Consider the following 24,172-nt stretch of genomic DNA (forward strand, 5'->3'; position numbering starts at 1 on the left):
TCGGCCTATGCAGCAGGAGCAGGGCCGCTTTTAAACTAAAACGGGGTGAAATTTTCATTAAAAAGTGACTGGCACGAAAACAAAGCGGAAAGTATCAACGTGTCACACACGCAACAAAGTCCGTCCTGCCCCGACGATCCAGATCGGTTGAAGCCAGAAAGGAACAGGAAATTAACTTTCCCAACTTTAATAGCTTCTTTCCAAATTAACGTGCTTTCACCCTGTATAGTGCACGTTAACAATTAACCTGTCCGAGTTTTATGAAGAAAGATATGCTGTTTGTCGGTAATCGCGTGTGGCTTATCGCCGCTTCACTTGCACTCTGCAAGGCCCCTTTGTGCCAGGATTTACTTCACTTTGCTGCCTACCTCGAACATCTCCCCACATCGTGTCCATCAACGAAAATATTCCCATATTCATCACTTCAAGGCCCATTTGGCCGGGCACGCGATAATGAAAAATGTCGCAACTATTTGTAACAAAACAACCCATTTATAACGTGATTTTTCCGTGGGGTGCAAATGGCCCCCATTCGCGGCACGACTCCGTAACAATAGGGCTCTCTCTCATTGAAACGAATTCGGTCTAATCAGAGCACCGAAATTAATTCAACATACACAATGGAGGTAGGTTGCGTATGATAACCATCTCTTTACGAGTACTGGGTACATATGTATACCCTGCATGCGGGGATTATTATTTCCAGGCACCCTTTTGTGTTATTCAGGGGATAATTTGCGGAAGAACCTGACTTCGGGTTTTGTCGTTTATACAGCTGTTACAGTTTGAAAAATTACTTAAAAAATAGGTCATTAAAGCATCAGTTGATGATAACGTTTGTCTATGAGAGGTGGAATTTCTGCACTTGCTCGCCTGAAGGTACGTTAAGGCAATTCGGAACGATCGACACGTCACGTACTCAAGTCAGTTGAATTAGATTTTTCATAATTTCCCATAACTATTAATCCAATGGGACTAAATCCGGTGAGCGCGCTGGCCGCCGCATGCATCTTGAACTGGAATATCGTGTCAAGGAACGGTGTGCCCAGAGTTCAAATTTCTGGAATTCATACGTCACGCTGTGCATTATAATTAAAAATTTTCCAAATCCAGTCAAACTTGCCTGCTACTTAACTGCCTTGTCAGATGTTGGCAACTCTGCAGAGTAAACAAGAATATAGTGGATAAAAAGAGAATGCGCATTAAAGGCCGTCCCGTCGGAGAATTGTCTGAGTAATAGATAAATGCATTTTCCGGGGAATGAAAAATAAATATCGGTTAGCATAGCAGGAACGTATAAGGGATTTCCATCAGATATATCGGAGAGTATAAATATTTCAAAGGCGCATTTGCTGCAAGTTGCCGGGACTGAAAAAATTAACTCTGTCCTAGTTAGAAGCTTCGGTAGCAAGTTTTACAAGCCCGGAAACGGGAGTTTGAAATTTCCATTACATAAACCTGAGTGAGTTTTCCCAGCAAGCGACCGCGAATGCACACAAGGAAAGGAAATTGCTCCAGAGACAGGCCGGGTCCTATTTCAATATTATTAGACGTAAGACACGACTACTGAAAATTAAAGCCACTCTCTGTCTTCTGAAGGAAGCTTGCGGCTTAACCGATTTTCATTTCCACTGTTTGTCTTATTATATTTACCTGCTCGGCTCCGGGAAAATGGCAATTTTTAGGCGAGTTTTGCGAGCGAAATATAAAGAAAACATCTTTGGGAACAGTCCATGTCAGGGCGGCTTTTACATACTATAATCTTGTTACTGTAAAAACGAAAACAAGAAAATACGGCAAAGCCCCGGATAAAGGAAAATGTACACTGAAGGAAATTTGCCGAAGCGGAGAATGCATGTGTATGAATTATTTCCCCAGGCAAATTTAATGCAAAAAACTATGTTGCTTCATAATTGAGTGGGATATGATCGTCACTTCCCTGAAAGCTTCTAGGAGGAAAATGTGAAAAATACCCCTTTTCTACATCTTCAAAGAATAATTGGCTAAGAGGAGGGGGTTCTTTTGTCCAGGTCCTTTTTTATCCTCGAAAAGGCACGAGGGTGTGAAATAGCGCGACAACTAAATAGGCCCTCGCCTTATCATGTTTTATTGTGGCGGGCAAAATAATAACACTCGACAAAAGAAAATTTCCATACAAATTGCCCACTTCCCCCCGGCCTTTATCGGGACATTACCTTTTGCTCTTTTAGCATCGATCCAACTTTTCATAGGGCGTAAGAAAAAACAATTGCGTGGGGTCCTCGTTACGTCCCCCCCTTATGCGTACCTTGCACCGGGCCAATTTAAAATTGGAGTTTAGTCAGCCGTTACTCCCCAGGAAGGGAGAGCTTCAGTTTATATGTGAATTATGACCCTCAGAGTGGGTATGTGGAAAATTGAAATTATAATATTCGCAGTGTTGGAAAATTGGTTTTCTAACTCATTCAATCAAGAGACATTTCTGCGAGCATTCAGATTTACTAGTTGGAAGGTATTTTAACAAAGAGCAGTGCAAACCCCTTACGAAACGATGCCGCAGCAAAAAGCGCTAGATTCGACGAAGGCGTGTGGCGTGTGTAGCTGAGCAAACATGAGAAATTTTTGTATTCAGGTGTGCCGGAGGTACACGGTGTGCTCCGCTTGATTTTGCCCCATAAACACGTAGTGTTTATGCTGCAAAAAATAATTGCTGCGGTTTTAGCCTCACTAAATTGTCTGCAAAATCATCAGTGTTGACCTATTTAACCAAATTGGTCACCAATAATGGATTTTACTCGAGGAAACATTTTTTTCTCGACAATGGTGAATGTAACTCTTTCAGTTGTCCATCTATCGAGTATCAGTCGAGTTACTCAGCCGCAAAAAAAATGAACTGGGAGCTCCATCTATTGGAATGCGCCTCAGATTAATTCTCCCTAAATTTGGTTTCGAGACATGTGGAGTTCCTTTTGGTCTATTTAACTGTGTTATCAAGGTCAAATTCTCCAAAAATACCACTAATCAATGGCGAGCGAACATTTCTGACTCGATATTTCTATTTATTTGTGGCGTTTTTGTACGATTTAAAGATTTTGAAAACCGTAGGGGCTGTCGCTCGGTTCTACGACGTTTCATGTGAAGTTTACAGACACGGAGATAATTTGTCGAGGGCGTTCATTAATAAAGTCGGCGGCAAAACAAACAAATTTAAGTACAAAAGCACACATTTAGCTGCGTAGAACCCAGAAAGTTTGAGCAAGTGCTTTTCGAACCTACATACACCTCTAGAATTACAATACGCCTGGAAAGTATTGCTACTAACTTCTCACACAATTTTCCGCAAAATTCAAATTTTTAAACAATTTTTGCTCGGATCGAACTCATTCAAATGAGATTTTTCTACGTAGCGGAGAAGCAATCTTCTGGTGTTTACTTTCATGGAATAACAAACGCTCCAGGTTATTTTCTCATCAATAACTTGTTTATCAGCACTCTTTTAATTACTACTACCCCTTTTAATATAACGAAATCAATGCAGCTAATAAATAACCCGAGCAATCAGCCTTGCAGCCCCTGGGGACCCATCTTACGCGCCCTGTCAGCGACCGCCGTCGTCTTTGTATCCAGATGTCTCTTTAGATCGGGAGTTTTTTCCTAATCCCTGGAATTGAATTAATCCTCTGAAACGTGTTAGTAATGACTTCATTAACATCTATCAATAATGGAAACATGCATTTATTACCGGGGAAATAAAACGCATTTAATTAAATTATTTCAATTTCGATTCACTGCCGAAGTCATTAATATGGTTTTTTGTTCTCTGTTCCATTTGTTAGCTGTGTTTCTATTATTTGTTGCGGTGTGTATTAAACACAATCGTATAAACAGCAACTTGAATTTTCACTGTAATGAGTTTGTTGAACGATTTTTCTCTTGTTTAATTCGTGTACATACAAGTGAATTTCTTAGTAATTACGCGCTTTAAAATCGCAATTGAGCATGTATTAGGGCTAATGCAGCTAACCTATTTCCAGCGATTTATAGACTCTATGTTAATAAAATTTATGAAGCAGCCAGTGGTAGTCATGCAATTTGGGACGGTAAATTTATAATGAATTCCGGTGTGTGTTGGCTGAAATTTTATTATTTATCGTTTACAGAAAAAGCAGTGCAACGAAAAGTTCACGTGTTGACCTATTAACGGTTTAACCCACTCGTTTTTGCTCCTGAAGTCGAACCGCAGAAGAAGAAACAAAAAGAGCTACAATTCTCAGGTTGATCTAGATTGATGGAAATCTTCGAAAAGCGAAAAATCCTCAAAAGATTCTCCTTCTTGAGGTCTGAAATTCAGCTTGATTTAAATCAGCGTTGTCGACTCCCTCACCTCAGTTTCAACTTTTTTGACACGTGTTTGTCCTAACCATTGCCGATTACATTTATTACCGGTAATTTCTTCCAAACTCACTACTTGCGCCTTTGCACATAAAACTCTTTCGGTCTTCGGGTTACCTTAAATTGCTCTATTGCCGCATTCAGCTACATTCACTATAATTTCATTTAAACTTGCATCAAGACGTTCCATCAATCGACAAACGTATTTTTGCTCATAAAACTCATCTGCAGACTGATCCTCAAATTTCGAACCAATCCGGATTGCACTGTAGCCGTTCGCAGCTACATTTATCGCAAGTTGCTCTGCGTTTTTGCCGTCTAAAATCATATGCAATTTTACTAAAACGGATCGTGGACATTTCAATTAGATTTGAGCTCAAACGTAGTTGGTGCAGTCTACACTTACCGCAATGCGTCTTTACTTCATTTACCTATTTTTTTAAATTATTGTCCACCTGCTCAAAGCCTCAGCAGACTTATTTTCCACCTAAAATTCGCTCGTGGTGTGATTTAATTTCCTTCCTCAGCCTTTGAATCAACCTGAATTATTGCACTGTAGCCTCGTGCAGTTACATTTATCACAGCTCGTTCCAAGGCAATCCTGGTTGTTTTTCAGTGATTTAATGCCGCAAGAAAAATGTTCTGCCGTCTAAAATTACTATGAACTTCGGGTTGCTATTGACTACATTTACTACATTTTCGTGCATTTCGGGACACTGGCGGTGGAATTCAACTTTTGAGCCGAACTGCCTTGTAATCGCCCCGGCTACATGTGCTACAGTTTATTACTAAAATGCTTAATTCCTCTTCATCCTATTTGTCTGCCCTTAAAACTTACTTGGAGCTACGTTTCGGCCAATTCCCTGAACTTCAGTTGGACTTGCTTTGCAGTGACTCCCGGCTACATTTACCATCGAGTGCCTCAGTTTCGAGATGCATAAACATAAAATGAACGTGGCAACAATGCAATTTTATTAAGTATCGTCGACTAAGACCAGGACATTGCCGTATCTGTTTCCCAGCCCGGAAACGGAAAACAAATCCCCAAAGCCGCAGTTAAAGTTTCCAAGTTAGAAATTAGAAATCCTCGGAGATAATTTCGAGCCTAATTGCCCCACTCTGCTAAATTAACGGCGAAATTGTGCTTCGTAGTGTTGAGTTTATTATAGAGGCTAAAAATGGATTACCCTGTATGATACGAAAAGTTTATGGCGCAAGAAATGCGACTGAAACTCGTTTCATCAAGATTTTGGAAAGTCACAAATGTAAATCGTTTACGACCTCGTAAAATTGGCTGAATTGATTGGTCTGATGTGCCACTGAAGAGGGAACGACGAGACGTGCTCAGCGTTTCATTTTATTGATATTTTAGATGTCCACTCTAACCGTTTGCGAAATAAATGAAATTTTATGGCTGCAACGAGAGAAGGCGCGATATCTGTAACGCCTGATTCAAAAACAAATTAGTGGAGGCAAGAAGCGGGACAAAGGGAAAAAACCTGGAAATCTCTCCTTCAGGAACAAAAAAGGGAAATAAAACAATATGCTGCCGAGACAATATTTTCGCCTGGTCGCTTCCTGACGCTCCCCATCATTTCAGGCAAGTTTTATGAAGCTCCCGTTAAATCGAAAGATGGCACTTTCACAAAGGAACGAACAGTGTATACGTAGACTCTATCCATCATTGTTCTTTCAGATTTAAATTTTTGCATGTCGCAGTACCTTGAAGGGGTTCTTTGCTCCCTTCGAAAAAATCCGAATAAATTGCTCCGCGATATGAAATGAAACGTAATTTCCGTCTCCTTTTCACCCGAAATTACCTATACAAATCTTAAGGGATTTACGGGAAATTCGAAGCGACGACACATCAGCAGGAAACCCGACAGCGGCAGCAGGAAAGTGCGTGAATATTCGACAGCAGTCGAATTTTTACATAACAATGGTACGTTTGGCGTCGTATTCAAGGCGGCATCTCCCGACAATCATGCAGATTCCTGTGGGAAAAGCCGGAATTACGTCGGATCGGGGGTTCCCTGGGGAACAGCCTCAAAGCGTGCCCCAGGAACAGCTGCAGTAACTCTGCTTCTAGATATCTTTATACGGGAACACTTTGATTCTGGATAAATATCGGAAATTCCCAGTAAGGAGGTGTTTTTAACATCGATTTTGTGATGTTGCTTATTCATTACGTATCTTTCCCTTAACTCACACGTACGAGATTTTCAAAGTGTAATTTAACGTAACTACTAATTGCAGCTGTTCCACGCCAATGTTCCTTACGAATCTGATTGTGCAAATTTTGCCGTTGAAACGCAATAACTCGGGGGCTCATACGAACCGAATTTGATTGGTGTAGAAGATCTATTAGGAAAGTAGCAATTTTTAAAGATGCTGAAAATTCGTAAAATGTTTTTAGCGGCGTTCGCCAAAACGATCCATGACGCCACTGCTTCTTCACCAATCTGGCTGCAACCTGAGGGTTCATACACACTATCTCGCAGATTATGCTGTTCGAAGTTCAAGGGCGTAGATTGTCTCTTTTGGCAATTTTTCGAAATATTCAGTCTTTGGTGGCTTACGCGGTGTGTTCAAAGGGGGCTCTATTGCACAACGGTTTGTTTATCAATCGAGCTCCAAATTTTGCGATTCATACACGACATCTCAGGACTCCCTTAGTCCGAAATTCGTCGGTGCATAACCTCTACTTTCTCAGTATATATGTTTTTTAATTTCCTTAATGGAGACCATTCTCCGTGAGTAAAACATGCTTAATTCTCATTCATCTCCTCCTGGAACAAGGTTGTAACATTCTAATTCCTGTCTATAAAGCTGGGAAACCCGATCGGGCGGTTCCGCAGTGACCCTACCTTTGTAATGTCTTTACGTTAGCATTAATAGGGTAAGCTGTAGGGCGGAAAATTACTTTGTCCTCCTGCCAAAATCATCCTTTAATTAGAAACTGGAATCTCCCCATCACCGTCGTCCGATGACGTCGGATGAAACCCACTTTATTAAAGCGTCAAAGATGCTTTAATGAAAAAAAAGTGAGCAGTATTTTGCATTTTTTCTCTGGAAAGGCCTAATCTGGAATCGAGGTGAATTCGCACGAATCCAGGGCGTAATGGCTTGATCTCGGAAATGGGCGATCCATAAATAATGTCGCCAGAAGAAAGGTCCGAAATAAAAATGCCCCAATCAATTACGGCCACTGTCTCGTTTCCCATCCTCTCCGATTTCGTTCCTTCTCTTCCTTCAGTGAATCGGATTATTTATTTATCGGTTGACAATTAGTCGCGGTCGTGCTCGACCTCAGAGAGGAAATTTGTGACAAAAGCAATTTGTTGAATTGAATGTCACTTCTTTATTGCCAAAAAAAATCTATATGTGTACAAACCTTGCGGGTAGCTCATTGCGAAGCGGGCGCATGTGTCTGGTAGCTAGGCCAAAGGACACACACTCACCTGCAAAGGAAAGTCGCATTAAAATCACTATCTCTCGACTTAAAAGCTACTTATGAAATCACTCTTAAAAGTGTCGGGAATCTCAATAAAAACCCTCTTTTAAGAGAAATAAAAATACAGATAGGAAGTCGGGAAAGTATCGCAACTTCCGGGCCCTTTGTGTGTGCTCGGATCAAAAACAGAGTTTATGGACTAAAAGCTGCGCCATCTGATATACCCAGTACGCGGCGATTTTTCAATAAACTTAAGTAATGTCTCGTATCATGCTTTTCGCCTTTGAAATTTCCTTTCTTTTCATAGGAGAAAATCTTAAAAATCAAACCCGGAAAAGGGGATTTTTAGATTTCCCCAAGGAGCAGGATTCCTCTGCTTTACCGATACAACTCCGAAAGTTTAGACTTGTAGGAAAGTTGGGGAAACTTCACATAATGAAAATACGCACCCTGCGATAAATGCAGGGAGGGGGGATTCTTGAAATAATGGCGTCTGTCTGGCCAGGAGAATTACGGCATCTCGCTAACTGGTTTATGTGCGGTTATGTAGCGGAGGGACTATCGAGCTCAAAGACATAAATTATGCTTTTTTTAAGCCACAGGGGGTGAAGAGAGTGTCCACAAAAACCCTGATACGGCGGATTCGTGCCAAAATGCTTTTGCAGACTCACAAAATTTTGAGGAGTAAAATTCTCTCAAAACTTTGAAACTGAAGTAAAATCTAGATAACGAGTGGAGAATCGTGATAATGAGTAGGAAGTTTTCCTCGAAAACTCTAAGTTAAGTGCACTTTTGCTTGACTGAAGAAATTATAAAACTCATGTCCGCATCAAATAATTTCTGTATATTATGCTCCGCAAGTTCTTAAAATTCATTTCAGTATCAGGTTTTCTCCTTGATCTTCGTAATTAGTCGCAACGCATCAGTCATACTTAACTCAAAGAGTTAACTTCAGTATCAGCGAAACTTTATATTTAGAGGCTCATTGGTGAAACTCAGGGCAGAGCCTTCTTTAAGCTTAATTTCTTCCATGATTGAGCAGGGTTTCTTGGAATTTCAACAACTTCTTATAGAGTTAAAATTCATCAAGCTTCAAAATTTGTACATCGAAGGCCGCAAATGAGACCTTAATTCTCTAAATTTATCACGGAGTAAATTGTCACACATTACATCTTGCATAAATAATTGAAAATAATTAAATTCGAATCGTTTCCTCTGTTGTTCACAACCTAATTCTTTGATGTTTGTCCGCACTGTTTGTCGCTTTACGCGCGTTTAATTTCAACATTTTTCCTCTCTGGCCCGCTTTTCCCGGAAAAACCACAATATTAATAAATTCCTTTTATTTCCATAACGTCTGGCTCGTAATTAGTTTTAGCTACTAACAAGGCAATTTATTAAAATATATTATTATTTCGTTGTGCCGCTAAACAAATATTTAATTAGTTATTTATTGTATGTTTTCGCACAAAGAGACATCGTCACTGAACAGAAGAAGTGTCGAAAGGTTCGCAAAACATGTGACCGAAAGCGTTGTAAATTATTAATATAAGTCCTTTGTAGAAGCCTGATACTGGGGCTCAACTCTGGTCCGAAGGGAGGTCCGTTCCTTCATTATTAGTTATATAGAGGGAAAGGCCATTACGTGCAGACCCCTCACTGAAATAAATTGCCTGGAATCAGGCCGGCCCCCTATTAACGCCCTGAATGTGAACAGATTTCTGATCCGTATTTTTGCAGAGTTATTACGAGAATCAGGCTTAATTAGTCATTAAGCGAGCTTGATAAAAAGCCGCGACATTTTCCTCTCGAGTTTGAAAGAAAACTTTCTTATACAGCCTTAAGGCGAGGAACGACTTAATGCGATTGTCCCGCGAGCCTCGACTCAGACACCCCCGAGCATTCGCTTTCTAATTCTTTCTCTTCTTTTATTAATATCACGCCAACTTCCGATTAATCGCGACATTTTTTTCGGCAAATAGAGAACGTCAAAAGTTGGCTAACTGTATCCAAGTAAGTCTTAATTACAATTAATTTGCATAAAGTACGAAAACTTGGTAGGGCGAAATACTTGTGGGGCATTAGCGAAGTTGGCAAGCGGGGGATATTTGTTGCATAATTATCAACCCCCCGGTATATTTATTCACTTTAAGTAAAGCTGAATTTATGAGGGGGGAGGGGCAGGGGTCGATGAGAGAAGTGGATGTGAGAAAACAACGGGAATTCTTCGAAACTTCCTCCCCGAGAAATAGAAGAATTGAACAAATTTATCACCATCGGCATAAGCAAAACGACACGTGATCCAACAAAAATACGTCACACGGGAGCGATAGTTTTTACGAAGAAGGCTTTGGAAACAAAAGAATAACTCTGCGCCTGTGGGTAGTGATGGCGCCTCCGCGTCTCTTCTCGTGTGGGTCGCGAAAAATATCAAATTTCGAGTGAAAATGTGAACAAAATTTGAAAAGTTTGTGCGGAATTGGAGCTTAACATCGTAGATAAGTATCGAGTATTCGAACGAGATTACGCCACGTTGAAACAAGTAAGCACCTCGCTTTTATGACTATAATATAATGTTATAGATGTAATTCGGCAATACTAGGAATATCGCGTCCCTTGCGCTCGGGTCCCCGAAGTCGCACGACGACCGAGCAACTCAGTTGAAAAGAGCCGTGTTGCCAACTTTGTTGTTCAGCGGACGTGCGACGCGGCAAGTGTATTGCTATGTCAATTGTTAATTAACATTTATTATTATGCTAATTTTGAACATAACATTCTCAATTCTGTGTTTCGTTTTTTGGGCCTAAGCCTCACACCCCAGTAAAGGTCGTTGTTTCGCCCTGCCAAGTACGAAAACTTGGCAAGGGGAACTACTGGCAGGGCATTAGCGAAGTTGGCCATATTTATTCAGTTTAGGTAAAGCCGGGTTTATGAGGTAGTTAATGAGAAATGGCATAGCAACACGAATTCCTCCAAACTACTTCGATGGAGAATGAAAGAATAGAAAAAACATTTACTCGGCCCAATTCGGCAAAACGGGAGAGGAGAAAAGATAAGAAGGTAGTCGGGTATCTTGGTGATGGATGTAAAAACTACGTGCATATGTTGCCAAGAGCAGTTCACCGGGATGGGAATCTGCATAAATATGACATTTCTTTCCTTCGCTTCGTCCCTTATTTTATCGAATGAATCACGTTTAATGCCATAAAAACACACACGGATTTTATGGCTCCAGAATACAATAAAAATTTTATTTATTAAAATATGTCCCTCCCGAAGTTTTTGCCTTTCGTTTATGGGGAACATAAATATTTTGGTATAAAGGTCGCATATCATCAAAGACTGATGAGAGTGCATGGACATTTTCGGTTTTAATCTCATGTAATATACATTTCGCCAAGCGCCCTTCCGAATGTCTCTGTGGCAATTAAATTTGGGCATCTGTCGATCCACCAGCAGCATTCGATCGTGTAAAATGCTGATTTATCGACGTCATGTGGCCCATAATGCGATATGTTAATTGACCAGTGAGGGGTGTCTTAGTACCAATTTAATATTACGGAAATACATATTCGACACTGTAATCATTAGTTCGTCGTCAGGAGCACGTGCCCTTAAGCACAATATATAAATATACACGTGGGACCCCGACTTTTCCTGCTTCAATTAATACGGGCAAATATTTGCTAATTGCGCCATCTATCTTGCGCGAAACGCAATTATGTTTTCAGAGTGCTTCGGAATTTCGAATGAAAGTTAACAGTAGATTTATGAAGAGAGAAGCGCCCTTTAGGGGGCGCATCTCAGCCCTTTTCGGCGACGCTAAAGGGTTCGGCTATTCGACTATTATGGCTGATTTATCGCCACTTTTCGGTCGGTCTGTGGTTGTCTTTAGGACACTTCTTACTTGCAATAACAAGGGCTATATGTTATTCCAACTTGTTAAAAATCCTGGGTGTCTGCTATTGGAAGCAAATGCTCGTCGCCAGCATGCATAATGGGCAAGTGGCAGTGGTCCAATTATGCTTAAATTTGGCGTCTTCTTCAGCATTGGCGTAATTTTTCTAATTTTTATAATATTAAAAAAACGAACACAACAATCTCACTAATCGAAGAATCACCTGGTTACGTAGACCCAGGATCTACGTCTCGATTTTTTTAACCAACACTCCAGAGAGGCATTATTTACGCTCTCTAGGGGTGGCTTGACGTGATTTTCGGTGCCAATCATTGTGGAGGTGGTTGCCGCCCTGAATGGGGATAAATTATCGTTTGCCTGGAGCAAATGGCTTTGGGGACTATCCGGGCAATGTCCTGTTTCGTGTTAACCAGGCCAGATTAGGCTGTGATGCGAATGTAGGTACCTTTTTGATAGATAGATAGATAGATAGATAGATAAGATAGTTCATAGAGATTATGGAATGGAAAGTCTAGAACTCGATGTGTTCTCTAAGCTTGAAGACCCCAAGAAAACTTGGGAAACTTACTGTTCTCTCACTGTAGTTAGAATAGTCGGACATTTCTATATATATATATATATATATATATATTAATGTAATTTGTGGCGGACTTAAATGTTTGAATCCCTCGATGCTATGCTCAATCTGGCTCTGTCCAGGTCTCTGTACAGACCGATAAGTCAGGGGCAATGCTCAATTATTCCGCACTATCCCCAGTTAGCTCGGTATTTAATGGCGTCACATATTGCGTTTCCCTAATTGTCCGGTTCGGTATTTAATAAAGCACAACTGCGAATTCTATATTGTTCTTCGGGCCATTTGCTTGGTCGGATTAAAGCAAATAATGAGTTTAATTTCGCGCTTCTACACGGAGCCCCCGGCTGCTGTTATACGCCGAGTCCGTTTGCTTTAACACTTTTACAGCCAAATTGGAGAGAATCTATTTCGTAGAGGAGGAATATCATTAAGTTCTCGTGAATTGCCTCGGCGGGGTTCGTTAATGATGGCTGGATCGTCCGCGAACAGTGCCTCTCTCCCCAATAAACTCATGGGCGATAAACCGCTCCACAAAAAACGGCAAATTGTAAGCGGAATCTTTGCCGTTTCTGGTTTATCAGGGCGGATTTCCGTTTTTGTTTTATTTTTAACGACGCCAATGGACTACGCGCCAATATAATAATTTCAGTAAATATATACCGCCCACGGACACCAAACAGCGACTTTTTAGGCCGTCTTTACAATTTATATGTGCGCAATATCCGCTGCTCTATAATTATCTAAGTTCTGTTCATTTAAATTACCACGAATTAAGCGATAAATTATACGTGCGCCATGATTATATACATCGGAAGAAAGTGTCCTCGATGATGGGCGGAATCGCTTGTCTTGTGGGGGCTGGAAAGAGGGGGTTCAAGTCTGAATTTAATCTTTCGATGAATTTTGAATTGCTTTATAATTTCAGGTGTCCTGATACGCCACTGGGAGCTGCCATTTTGTCTTTAAATATAGATACTTTAATTATAAAATGATAAAATGCATAGATTACAATCGGCAGAAAAACCAGTGCAGTATCAAGCGCAATGAGATAAAATGGAACGATTAATTTGAGATATTTTTAAAATTCACTTACTCCCGAGACGTCAAAAGTTGAAACCCCCCGTCTCCCTTTGGCCTGAATATGACTTTCATTGACTTTCCCCATGGACATTTTTCCAGAGAAACTCGTTTCCATCGCGAATTTCCACCCTGCGTAAAAATCCCCTTTCGAAGGAGGGGTTGAAAATTTATGACTTCATACAGAGTAGCACAATAATAATTATCATTAATCACACGTTATGAATGGCAAAACTTGTACGACGCCTCACGTTCCGCGTTTCACGCTGCCGCTTATTTCGAATTTTCATATTAGGGCGGCACACACGCTTATTAGGGGGAGAAAATAAGGGTTAATTTTTCAGCTCGTTCCGAATCAAAACTTACGCCCTTTCGATTATTAACTTCATCAAGTATGAAATTGGACTCCGTTTTCCCACTTGCGTGGTTTTCGGCCACGTGTCTTTGTGAAAAAAAACCGAGGAAATCGATGTGTGTGGCGTCGTTTCTGTGTAGAAAACTGTCATAGTCGTACTAATTGCAGGCGTTCCCCTTTGTCAGATGAGTTATACGTTAAAAAAAACAATTTCTCGCATTCCTCTCTAATGACTCGAATTGTCTGGAAGGCGTAATATATTGGCTACGGTTTCCTTTAATTTTTGTATTCCTTTGCTTTTTTTGCCAATTAGTCTTCTTTAATGTGCAATCGGGACATTAAGCTAAGACAGCCATATTGGATTTAATTTCGCTTTTATTCTATTTGGTATAACGCCCCGCACACCAATAGGGGTGGAATTGTGCACTATTCGCAGCTAAAATTGATTGAGATCAAGATTTGCCCTTGATACAGGGCCAGGATAATAGTCGTTGTTGACGTTTTGGTGACCGTCTTCATTGCCCAGGGAGAAATCGTGAGAAAAAACGAAAATCAACGAAACTAAATTGTAGGAAACGTGAGTACGTTAGATATTTGAGGCCCTGAAAAATCCCGGTCCAAATCTGTCCATATTATTACTCCAGAAGGTTAATTTGAGGTGATGAGCTGGTGTTTGATCATATCACTACAAACAAACCAACACGTCGATCCATAAAAACGCGTCAAACGGAAGCGAAGCTTTTTCTCAAGAAGGTTTTAGAAACAAAGCAACATCTCTTCACATGTTAGCATTGATGATGCTTTCGCGGTTCCTCCCATTTTCTGGCAAAAAAAATCAAATTTCGAATAACCACGTCGAAGAAACTTGAAGAAGTTCGTTCATGAAAACGTAATGAGCATTCGTGCGCGATTATACCGCGCTAAAAACTGGGAAAAATCGCCCGCTTAAAACTAGATGTGATTTGACAATTGCGGAATATCGTGTCATTCACGCTCGAATGTCCGAAGCCGCACGATGACTGAACAACAAAGCTGAAAGGAACTCAAATTGAATTTCACTCTTTGCCAAGGGCTCGGACGGAAACCCTTATTGACGTTTCTGTGACAAGTCTATCACCATCTTCAGACATCCCAAATCCCCTAGATAAAAACACATAAAATATATTCGCAAAAATTGGATTTCATGCGGTGGGGTATCTGATGAGCGCCTGACTCTGTTAAAAACTCAAAAACCCCCACTCGAAAACCTGTGTTTGTCCTCAGCTTTAGGTTTGAATTAGGGGCTGCGATATAATGAAAGCTGCACCCTCCTCCCTGCTACGAGGCCGTTTTGCAGCTGTTACACTTCCTCAGTACACATCATACAGCTGATGATGGGGTAAAATAATTAACTTTTCAGCTTCACTGCCCAAATTTATACCTGCCAGTGTTTGTCGAGGGGATTTAGGCACGCTTAGGTCACGTCTTTCTCATTCCGAAACCGGAGGTGCCCTAAAAGCTGACTAACAGTGCGTTTGTTTTGTCTTTACCATCAAATAAGGAATGAAGAAGAAACGAGATTTTCCTTATGTGAGATAGCTGCTCCTGCTCTGAACAAGTTTGATTGTGCTTCATTACATTCCATCGCTGAATTAATACATCGTTTCGGCTCGGAACAAGCCCGAACTGCTTTTTAATGGGCTTTTAAGGCTTTTTAGGTGTCGGAGAAGCGTACTTCTAAAACGGATTTTTGATGGCTTTAATGAGACAAATTTTATCACATATTTTCCAAAAAAATTCGGTACAAGCTCAGAGATGGTGGATAAGCGGAACTGAAGATCGAGGAACGCCTACGGAGTCGAAACGGGTTTTTGTCAGATCGGTTTTTTCCTGCTCACCTATAGAGAATGGCTGTTATCTTAATGAAAATCTCGCCTATTGAAAGCAAATAGAGAACGAGCGTGCTCGGGATTTTTAAACGGATGTTTATTGAATACAGTTTCAGAAAGGGGAGTCTGTTTCCAATATAAGATTTGAGAGAAATAAGTAGACAATTTACAGGAAACTATTGTCCTCGAAGCATAATTTTAAGGCGTTGTCGGAATTTGTGTTGGTCTCCCAAATAAAATGTCTATTGCTCGACATATAGTGAATCGAAGTTGGATCGATCGCTTTGGGGTGGGAAGGGATCGTTATGAGGCGCGATCCTCGATTTAAACTGCAGATCATTTCAAGATCGGGCCATTTTCATTGAAGTAGGAAGTTAGTTTAATCCTCCAAATCTCTCAATTCTTCAAATCCATTAATCCTTTTGGAGACCTCTCTGGTTTCTCTCTCGTTATTTTGATGTCAAAAGTGATGGTTTTCAGTGGCGTACAAAGAAACAGAAATCCTTAGTATAGCCAAAAGATTTGAGAAATGCCGAGCAGATATTTGAGCTAATGACGCATGTTATGATCCGACCGATACATTTTCAGCTACGCACACGAGATGAATGATTCGCATAAAAGTGAAACACGTCCAGTCGGATTAGTTGGGAACGTTACCAAGCAAAAAGAGCCCTCTAAACTTCCCCATCTCGATGGCATATTTTCCATTTTTAACGTCACACTTTCGGAGAGAAAAAAAATAGAAAAGCGATTGCCCATCGGATCCCTTTTTCCTAGGGGCGGCAAGATAGATAGTCCAGGAATGAGTGATGACCGGGCACCACCTGAGGACTTTTAAATTTAAAAAAGGGTGGATTTCCCTTTTATGGTCTTGTTGCACCATTTGGCAACTCGGCAGAGTTAAAGACATATCTCTGGTTCAATAATAGGCTTAGAAGATTAAGCTTTTGGGGACAGATATATCGACCCTCGGCTCTATGCTCTTGGGTATTCATAAATGCGCTTATCGTAAAATTGAAAATGCTTTTAACCCGAATGGGTCTAGACTTTAGAGTCATAAAGTGGGCCAGATAGCCTCCAGATTTATTCGACGATTTTAACAGGCAGGAAAGAAACACTTTCTAATGATGGATTATTTTTTGGCTGAGGCTCGTTCAAGGCATCGTAAGGGCCAATAACTGTCAGATATGGGAGTCGTTTTTAATGGGTTTTAACTTTTTCGGTGGGTGGCATGAACGTGACTTTTGGGCACAACAAACACCTATAAATACGAGGCTTAAGCACACGGTATTTGCCATCCAAATTGTCGATAAATCAACCTGCGTGTAGCATTAAATGGTATTAAGGGGGGAAATGCATTTCCTCGCCAATTTGTTGGTACTGACGATCAATTGAAACTCATAGGGTTAAGAATGTGTTTCGTCTGCATTGTTTTTGTTTGCCGCATGTGCCCTCGTGCTAATTTTTACTCCAAATTTATAATCGCATTTATTTAATTTTAAGATTTTAATCTCATTAAACCGAACTGCGACAATGGAGAACCAGCCAAACATTAAATGTGCAAACGGGGCGATTAAAATAATATAACCGAGAGGACAAACACAATGGGCCCCCCAAATTGCAGGGCCGGCATTACGAATTAAAGAGTTATTTGTGTCGTAGACGAGCTGACAATTCCCATTTTGCGCTAAATCACCCCTCTATTCAATGGAGACATTCCGCCCTTTGCACAATTTATCCAAACAGGCAGAATGCAGCTGTCATTATTATTGTAAAATATGTAGTTAATAAAATTTATTATAGAAATCTATTATAGAATTCTATTATAAAAAAGTCTACTGGGCGACCTACAGATGCCTGTTATTATCTCTTCGAAATTATATGACGATCTAAGGCGCGGTTGATTTCCCGGATTTTTTACCCCTTTGCGACACGCCTCTGAGCTTTGAAATCCGTCTATATGGCAATTGGGCACGAATTTGATTCGCCAAAATTGGAAATAACTTTTAAAACACAAACTGACATATAGCAGTGCAATTTTCTCGCTTCGTATCTATGAGGCAGAATTCTAGAACGAAGCGGAGTCCCCATCCAGTTTCTAGTTCCCGTCAGAACTAGAAATGTAGGAGAGCCCCTTTGAGGTATTACGAAAGTTCGAGATTCGCATTGGCCAGTTTCCAGACTGAAATGGAGCTTATTAACTCGTTTATTACTTTACATTCAAAACACACATGCAACAGTGTCCTAGACATCCCTAACAATAGAGCAAAGATAAATCGAAACCCGATACGAGCCATCGATCATTCTCTGGGACATAATCGAAGGCGTGGTCCTGATGATTAATGGTCCTCGCAACCGAAACACTGGTTCCCTACAAATCAGCCGCTGCCAGAACGTGTGGTTCTTATAATGGGTTCATCGCCTACACATACATTGCAGATACATACGTTCCGTCTCTCATGTGGGAATCTAATGGGAGATTTATGAGTCTAGAAGTTCCAAGATTGAGCTTTGAGCGCGTTTTTCCAGGGAAATGTGAGACGGAAAATGCGTCTCTAATTAAAAGTATAGGTACCTAAAGCCATGTAACTAACTACCGCAGCTATCCAGGCGAGGCTCAATTATAAGTTTCCGCGGATTTGGAAAAATGTTCCAGAAAGGAAATCGGCCTGGAAGGAAATAAATTTATGCGGCTCTGTTTGCTTTGATGTTTTTTTTAAGCACGTCGTTAAAATTTTCGGTCGCTGATTAGAGAAATGCGGGAACAACGAGTGCCTGCCTACCTTTACTCTGCATATAAGTGCGTTGCCTGGATGTGGTTCAATTGGGCCTATATGAAGACTACGAAAATGCTGAAAAATAGTTAAAAAGGTTGAACCTCGTTCAGGTCATTAACTTGGGGTTTTTAAGGCAATGGCTCTGCGGAGTCCTAAGGTATCGTCGCTCAAAATAGGAAAAAGTCGTAATAAAAATGATCTCTCTGTCATTGCAAATTTTCAGAATTTCATTGGTACTGCCAATTTGACAATACTGAATTTGGTAACGTTAAAAGGCGTTTGACGGTCCGCAGGTCGGGACGTGTCCCGTTAAAACTCAACCAAAGCCCAAGCGCGGAGTTGAATGATTCACACAGTTTCCCCTCGTTTAGAGAACTAGTATTTCTACAAATACAACTTACAGACTTGTACTTTACATCCATTCACACCAATTCCTCATTGATTACGTTGCACCACTTGAACTCACCTGAAACAAAAACAAACACTTTAGTATTCCGTGGGACATGTTTAAGCAAACGTCAATTCGACACAATAAACCTCAAACAGTGGGAAACGTTTGATCGTCCCGTTGTAGGCCAGTGATTGTCCATTACGATGGAAAATTCGATCAAACGTATAGTTGGATTTGCGTATCTTCGGGCATGTACAAAGGCGCGCCGAGATTGGTGCAATTAGAGCCGAACTTAATCAGATTATGTTTACCAGTGTATGCGATTATTAAAGGGCTGGAGAAAGGACTAGCAAGGACATGTTTCTGTACTGTGCCATTCTCGCGAAGGGGGAAAATGTTAATCTATCGAGCCAGTTTCTGGATGAATTTATTGTTGAACATGTAATCATGTAATCAATACATAATTCAAAATTTGGGAATGGGACCTCACACATGACTGAGCGATGAATAATTCAATAATAAATGATCCGATAACGAATCATCCAATAATACAGTTATTTCAATAAGATTACGTAAGAAGTCAACATCGGTGATTGGCACCTGATGGTCTGTCAACATCTACAAGTCAGCTGTGGTTGTTGACTGAAGAGAGTCGAAGAACTGCATATATGTTGTACATAACTGTATAAGGATGAATTAATAATATCTCGAAACCAGGCCCAGAATCCGGCTTATCCATATAAAACTACATTAACGAAGCACTTATCCACATTTTCATGGTCTCTTGCCGAGTCCAACTCCTAAGACTTCAATAATCTTCCATTCGCCGTTTCCATTGACCCAAATATCCTTTAATTACGACGTAATATCGAATTTCGGAGGCGCTGCGGCATCCAAAGTTAAATCCGTCCGTCTCGGTGGACCTTTTATCGATTGTCTTTTGTCTTTCCCCGGCCCGAGCGATTCGCCATTGTTTTACAAGAATCGTAATTTAGTCGTGATGGCCTGCTTTCGAGTCTGATGATGGCGAAACTCGAATTAGGCGAGGGAAACGCCGCCTGTCCTCGTATGTTTTCCCCCGTAATCTGGTTCGCGAGGAAACGTGTAGTTTAAGACTTAATATAAAACTGTTCCGGGAAGCGTTCGTATGTAAATGGCTGGTTCATTTAAATAGAAAAAGCATTGAAAAAGACGTAAGCAGTTTTTGGGCGTGTTTCTGCCTTTTATTGTCTTTGATAAAGTTGTTATGTAGATCTCTCGAGATAAGGGACTATATGAAGGAACAAAATATGGGCTTAAAGCCCCATTTGTTCGAGGCTTAATGAGCGGATACTGACAGATTTATTATCGCCCCCACGGGCCAGTTATTAACTGGGAAAAGAAAATATCAAAGTTTTCGGAAATTTATCCGGCAAATTTGCGGTCTTACCGGCCGAAACTTATCCGAGAATATCTGGAAAGTTAGCGCAACTACTTTCCGGACCCAGTGATACGTAAACGGATCCGGGAGAGATGAAACTGCCAAAGAGTTTCCTATCTGCCCATAAAACTGTTAAATGCTAATGCGCCGTTTTATTACACGGATCGCTTCAAGTGAAACCGTATTTTCTTTCGCAAAGTTCGAAGGACCAAAACCGATCCCCGCGGGTAGATTTATTCAGATTTATTCATTTAAGGCTTCAATAATTCTTCTCCGAAGGAAAAAACTTAATAACGAGTGAGGAAAAACATCGCAAATGGAATCACATTCTCGGGCCGATATTACACTTTATGTCTTTCTTAGTTGACGTGTTCCTTATACTCTAATCTCTCCCCATATATACGTCTTCTTCGTTTTTGGGGTGTTGCCAACATCAGATTCAAGTCTTAATTAAAAACGCTCGTGTATTTCTCTAACCCGATGGCAAACACTGGAGAAGAGACACGATGATGGAGATTTAGCCGATAAATGACAGACAGAGGACGAAGGAATTTGGAGCAATAGAGCCGCGCTTGCGGCAGTAATAATAGCGAAATTCAATATGCCGGCTCAATTAAGGCATATTTGGGTCAAGAGTTGCGGGACAAATCCATCGAGGAATTCTAGAATGGTTTGTTGAGGGAAAATTGAAGGGAATAAAATAAATAGAAAGCCGTCTGTCTGTTCTAAAGCTGCGCAAATAGTTCTGAACGAGAAAATATTATATACTTATACAGGATGTCCAGGAATAACGCACACTACCTACGGTTTTATACCGTTGCGTGAAACGAAAATTTGCTCCATGTACGGATCGCGATGAATGCTTTTACGGTTGGACATTAAAAACGTTTAAAGCGCGTTTGCCTAACTCGGATACCCTGTATATCAGCAAATGCGCTGAAAGACAATTAAATTTCCGTTAAAACGATGCATCAACTTCCTATACCCAAATCCTGATATTTCGCAAATGAATGCAGTTTTTTTCTACGCTGCCTTCGCATAGGGACATTTTGGCATTTTTCGCCAAAAAGGGCGTTGGAATGCCGTGCCCGGCTGTAAACAAACAATTGTGAATTATTTGCACAGAGTACCGAAGGTACTTAGGCGAAATTAAAAATTATGATCGAGCCCAGATGTTCGTATTCACCAAGACAAAAAGCTCGATTTCAGACCAGTGGCGCAAATCACAAATTCAGTTTTACGACTGTGTTGGAAAAAAATGTGTTAGCAACACTAGACTCAAAATCTTGCATTGCTGTGCCTCGGCATTCGGGCGCCTTGAGGAGGCATTTCTAGACACATGTTAACAGGGAACTGAGCGGTCCCCAAGGAATCATCGGCCACATTTCTGAACCGAGCACCCACCAGAGGACGAATTAATTAGATATACTTGATGGATACAATATACCGATTCACCCATCAAACCGGCAAGGAAATAGGACAATGTAACTTTACACATTCTAGTAGGGTCGGATCCTTTCAGTGAATAAACAAAACAGCCGCGAAGTTGTATTACGTTACTTTCGACCACTATTAAGTTCTAAAGGGATTTTGAATAGAACAGCGGATAAAGGAGTGGCTGAAGGAAACACGATACCGACGTCTTGGGAACTAGTAGCATAGGGGCCTTTTCTCTACCTATATACCCATTATCTACGCCAGTTAAAGTTGTAATCAAGATAAATTATAACGATAATGACTGGAAACGTTAAATAGAAAATTCCCATCTTTGTTCAATGATTTTTTTACCATTCCCTTATTGAGCTCCTCCAGGGGTGTCTCACGGGGAGAACCACCGATTCGAATTTTGACGACCTGGATAGAACCCGCCCAGTCTGCACTCGGGTTGATTTTTATTTAGAATATTATTCGAGAAAATTAAGGCTTATCACGACTTTCTGCTTTATTCATTTCAGCTCTGCCTTTAATTAACTTTAGCCCTCTAAAAAACGGTTTCGATCTTATTAGTTCTCGTCCGGTCCATTCATCTCGAATCAATTAAACGCTGGCATAAATCGGCAGCGTCAACGGCAAATGTGTTAGGCCTGCAGGAAAACATCTGACCAGCGCCATCTGTCGTGTCATTTTTGCTGTACCTCGTCCAAGTCCGATGGAGGATGAAGTGAAGCTATTCGAGGATCAGTCAGATCCCGAAAAGGTTTCACAGCTTATTATCAATTCTTTCAAATTATTTGCTCCCTCCTGGCGTAGCTCCACATAGCGTTTCGACTTTTGCTTGCCGCTCGGGATACCTGTAACGCAATCTAGGATACCTAGTGTAGCACGCTCTCGATCGATATTAATTTGACTAATAAAGCAATGACCCTCATCCCTCTAAATGGCCCTATCGATAGAATTGTTTGTTCAGAACTCGATTTCTCATGTAGTCGTTTCTGGAGTGGTTGCGTTAGCCCGTGACAGCTTAATTAGTTACCCCTCTGGTAAAGCCAAGGAAACAAAAAGTTATTAAAAATACTCCATTTCCATCATCATCATTTATCAGCAGCAGCGCTTATATTCCCAACATGGGCTTATTACCGACGACCTCTTTTCCAGAAATAAATCTTAGCCATCCATGTTGACGCAGTTGGTCCCGTTTCCTGCGCCAGCACCCGGGATTATATTTTATCCTTTCAAGACGCTGAGAATATATTTTGCTCTTTTATTCTCGTACCTGCTTCTCGAATTAATAATGTGTTTTGTGTGCTCTTATCGCCGCTGCATCGGCTCCTCCAAGCGGATTTTCCAATGTGGAAGGCAGCCCTTATTTTCCTTTAATTTCCCTCCATCATCGGCACGCCTGTTTAGCCGAACACGCAATCCCAACAAGAAGTTACAGGATTCACGCTCGAATAATTATTCTCTTCCTGGTTGAATTCAAACATATCGTCCGGGAAATCTTAATCTGATTAGCTTTTCTGACAATTACCGAGATATGGGGCCCTTGTATCAGACGCTGAATATGAGGCATGGGTGATTGGGTGAGGTGCCTGAAAAATCACGTGGGCTGGACGCGCGACTGCGCCTGCTCCATCACTGCTCTTACTCCTTTTCTCCTTAAATAAATTTGAATAATAAGGCTTTAAATTATGTTTGACTTTGACTTGGCACTATCAACTGCAAATTAGATCTGTTTGCAATCCTCACTTAGTTACTTTTACTTATTTCATATTCGTCACTTCCCTACTGTTTTTTTTTTTTTTAATTTTTTCTGTGATGGCTTTGACGTTTCTACATTTGTGGCGCGTTCCTGGCAGAATTCGAAGACGTCCAATAACACCTCGGCTCATCCTTATTCTCATATTATACCTCCTCCTATTCCTACGGCCACTACTACCATACCATCTCTCTTATCCTTATATCTCGAAAACTAAAGGAGTCCAAGGCGATGGACCAAACCGAGACTTTGAGCGCAACAATTTTAATACAAAATTATAGTTTTTGTTATCGTCCGTTCCTTCGCATGTTCTATTTATTTATCGACAAAAACGAATAATCGATGTTGTGGCTGTGTGTGATCCGAATCAACTTCAAAGAGCGCATTTTTCAGTCACACATGCCAACAGATTTATTGCGGCTCTAAGTGGAAATTAAATGACATATGCTGCAAAGCACATCAGGAACAATGTTTTGTTTGTTTTTGTTTAGGCTGCGACTGGATCATTCCTGGACCTTTAATAATGAACCTAAAAATAGCTCATGTGGTGCAACACTTTATTTGATACTGTGCGGTATATGTAACTTCCTCATGCAGCAAGAAATTCCACTTTGGAAGTCTTTTAGCGAGCATAAAGATGTGATCTCCCCTGGATAAACACTCACCCTCTCATACCTAGAGGCAATTTAGGTATTTGGGAATCAAAACTCGAGAGCATTTTAACATTTATCGGCGTTTTACGGCGTGGGGTGAACTATCCCGTCGAG

The 24,172-nt window shown here is 40.8% G+C and overlaps 1 protein-coding gene and 1 long non-coding RNA gene across 10 annotated transcripts in view; one reads left to right on the forward strand and one right to left on the reverse strand.

The window, feature by feature from the left end:
- Positions 1 to 24,172, reverse strand: part of Ten-m (teneurin transmembrane protein Ten-m) — a 95,178-nt gene that overhangs the window by 50,435 nt on the left and 20,571 nt on the right. For 8 of the 9 annotated variants that reach the window (XM_066298285.1, XM_066298281.1, XM_066298284.1 and 5 more), the window contains exon 2: positions 7,766 to 7,832. The exons of the other annotated variant lie outside the window; for it this stretch is intronic. In XM_066298285.1, the coding sequence (XP_066154382.1) occupies positions 7,766 to 7,781 (16 nt within the window). In that variant the 5' untranslated portion in view covers positions 7,782 to 7,832. The remainder of the gene's footprint in view (positions 1 to 7,765; positions 7,833 to 24,172) is intronic. 9 annotated transcript variants of the gene reach the window in all.
- Positions 10,210 to 24,172, forward strand: part of LOC136347922 (uncharacterized) — a 62,612-nt gene continuing 48,649 nt past the window's right edge. Inside the window, exon 1 of the long non-coding RNA XR_010733551.1 lies at positions 10,210 to 10,367. This is a non-coding gene — a long non-coding RNA (uncharacterized lncRNA). The remainder of the gene's footprint in view (positions 10,368 to 24,172) is intronic.

The sequence above is a fragment of the Euwallacea fornicatus genome, chromosome 30 (genome assembly GCF_040115645.1).
Source record: "Euwallacea fornicatus isolate EFF26 chromosome 30, ASM4011564v1, whole genome shotgun sequence".
Lineage (NCBI taxonomy): Eukaryota > Metazoa > Arthropoda > Insecta > Coleoptera > Curculionidae > Euwallacea > Euwallacea fornicatus.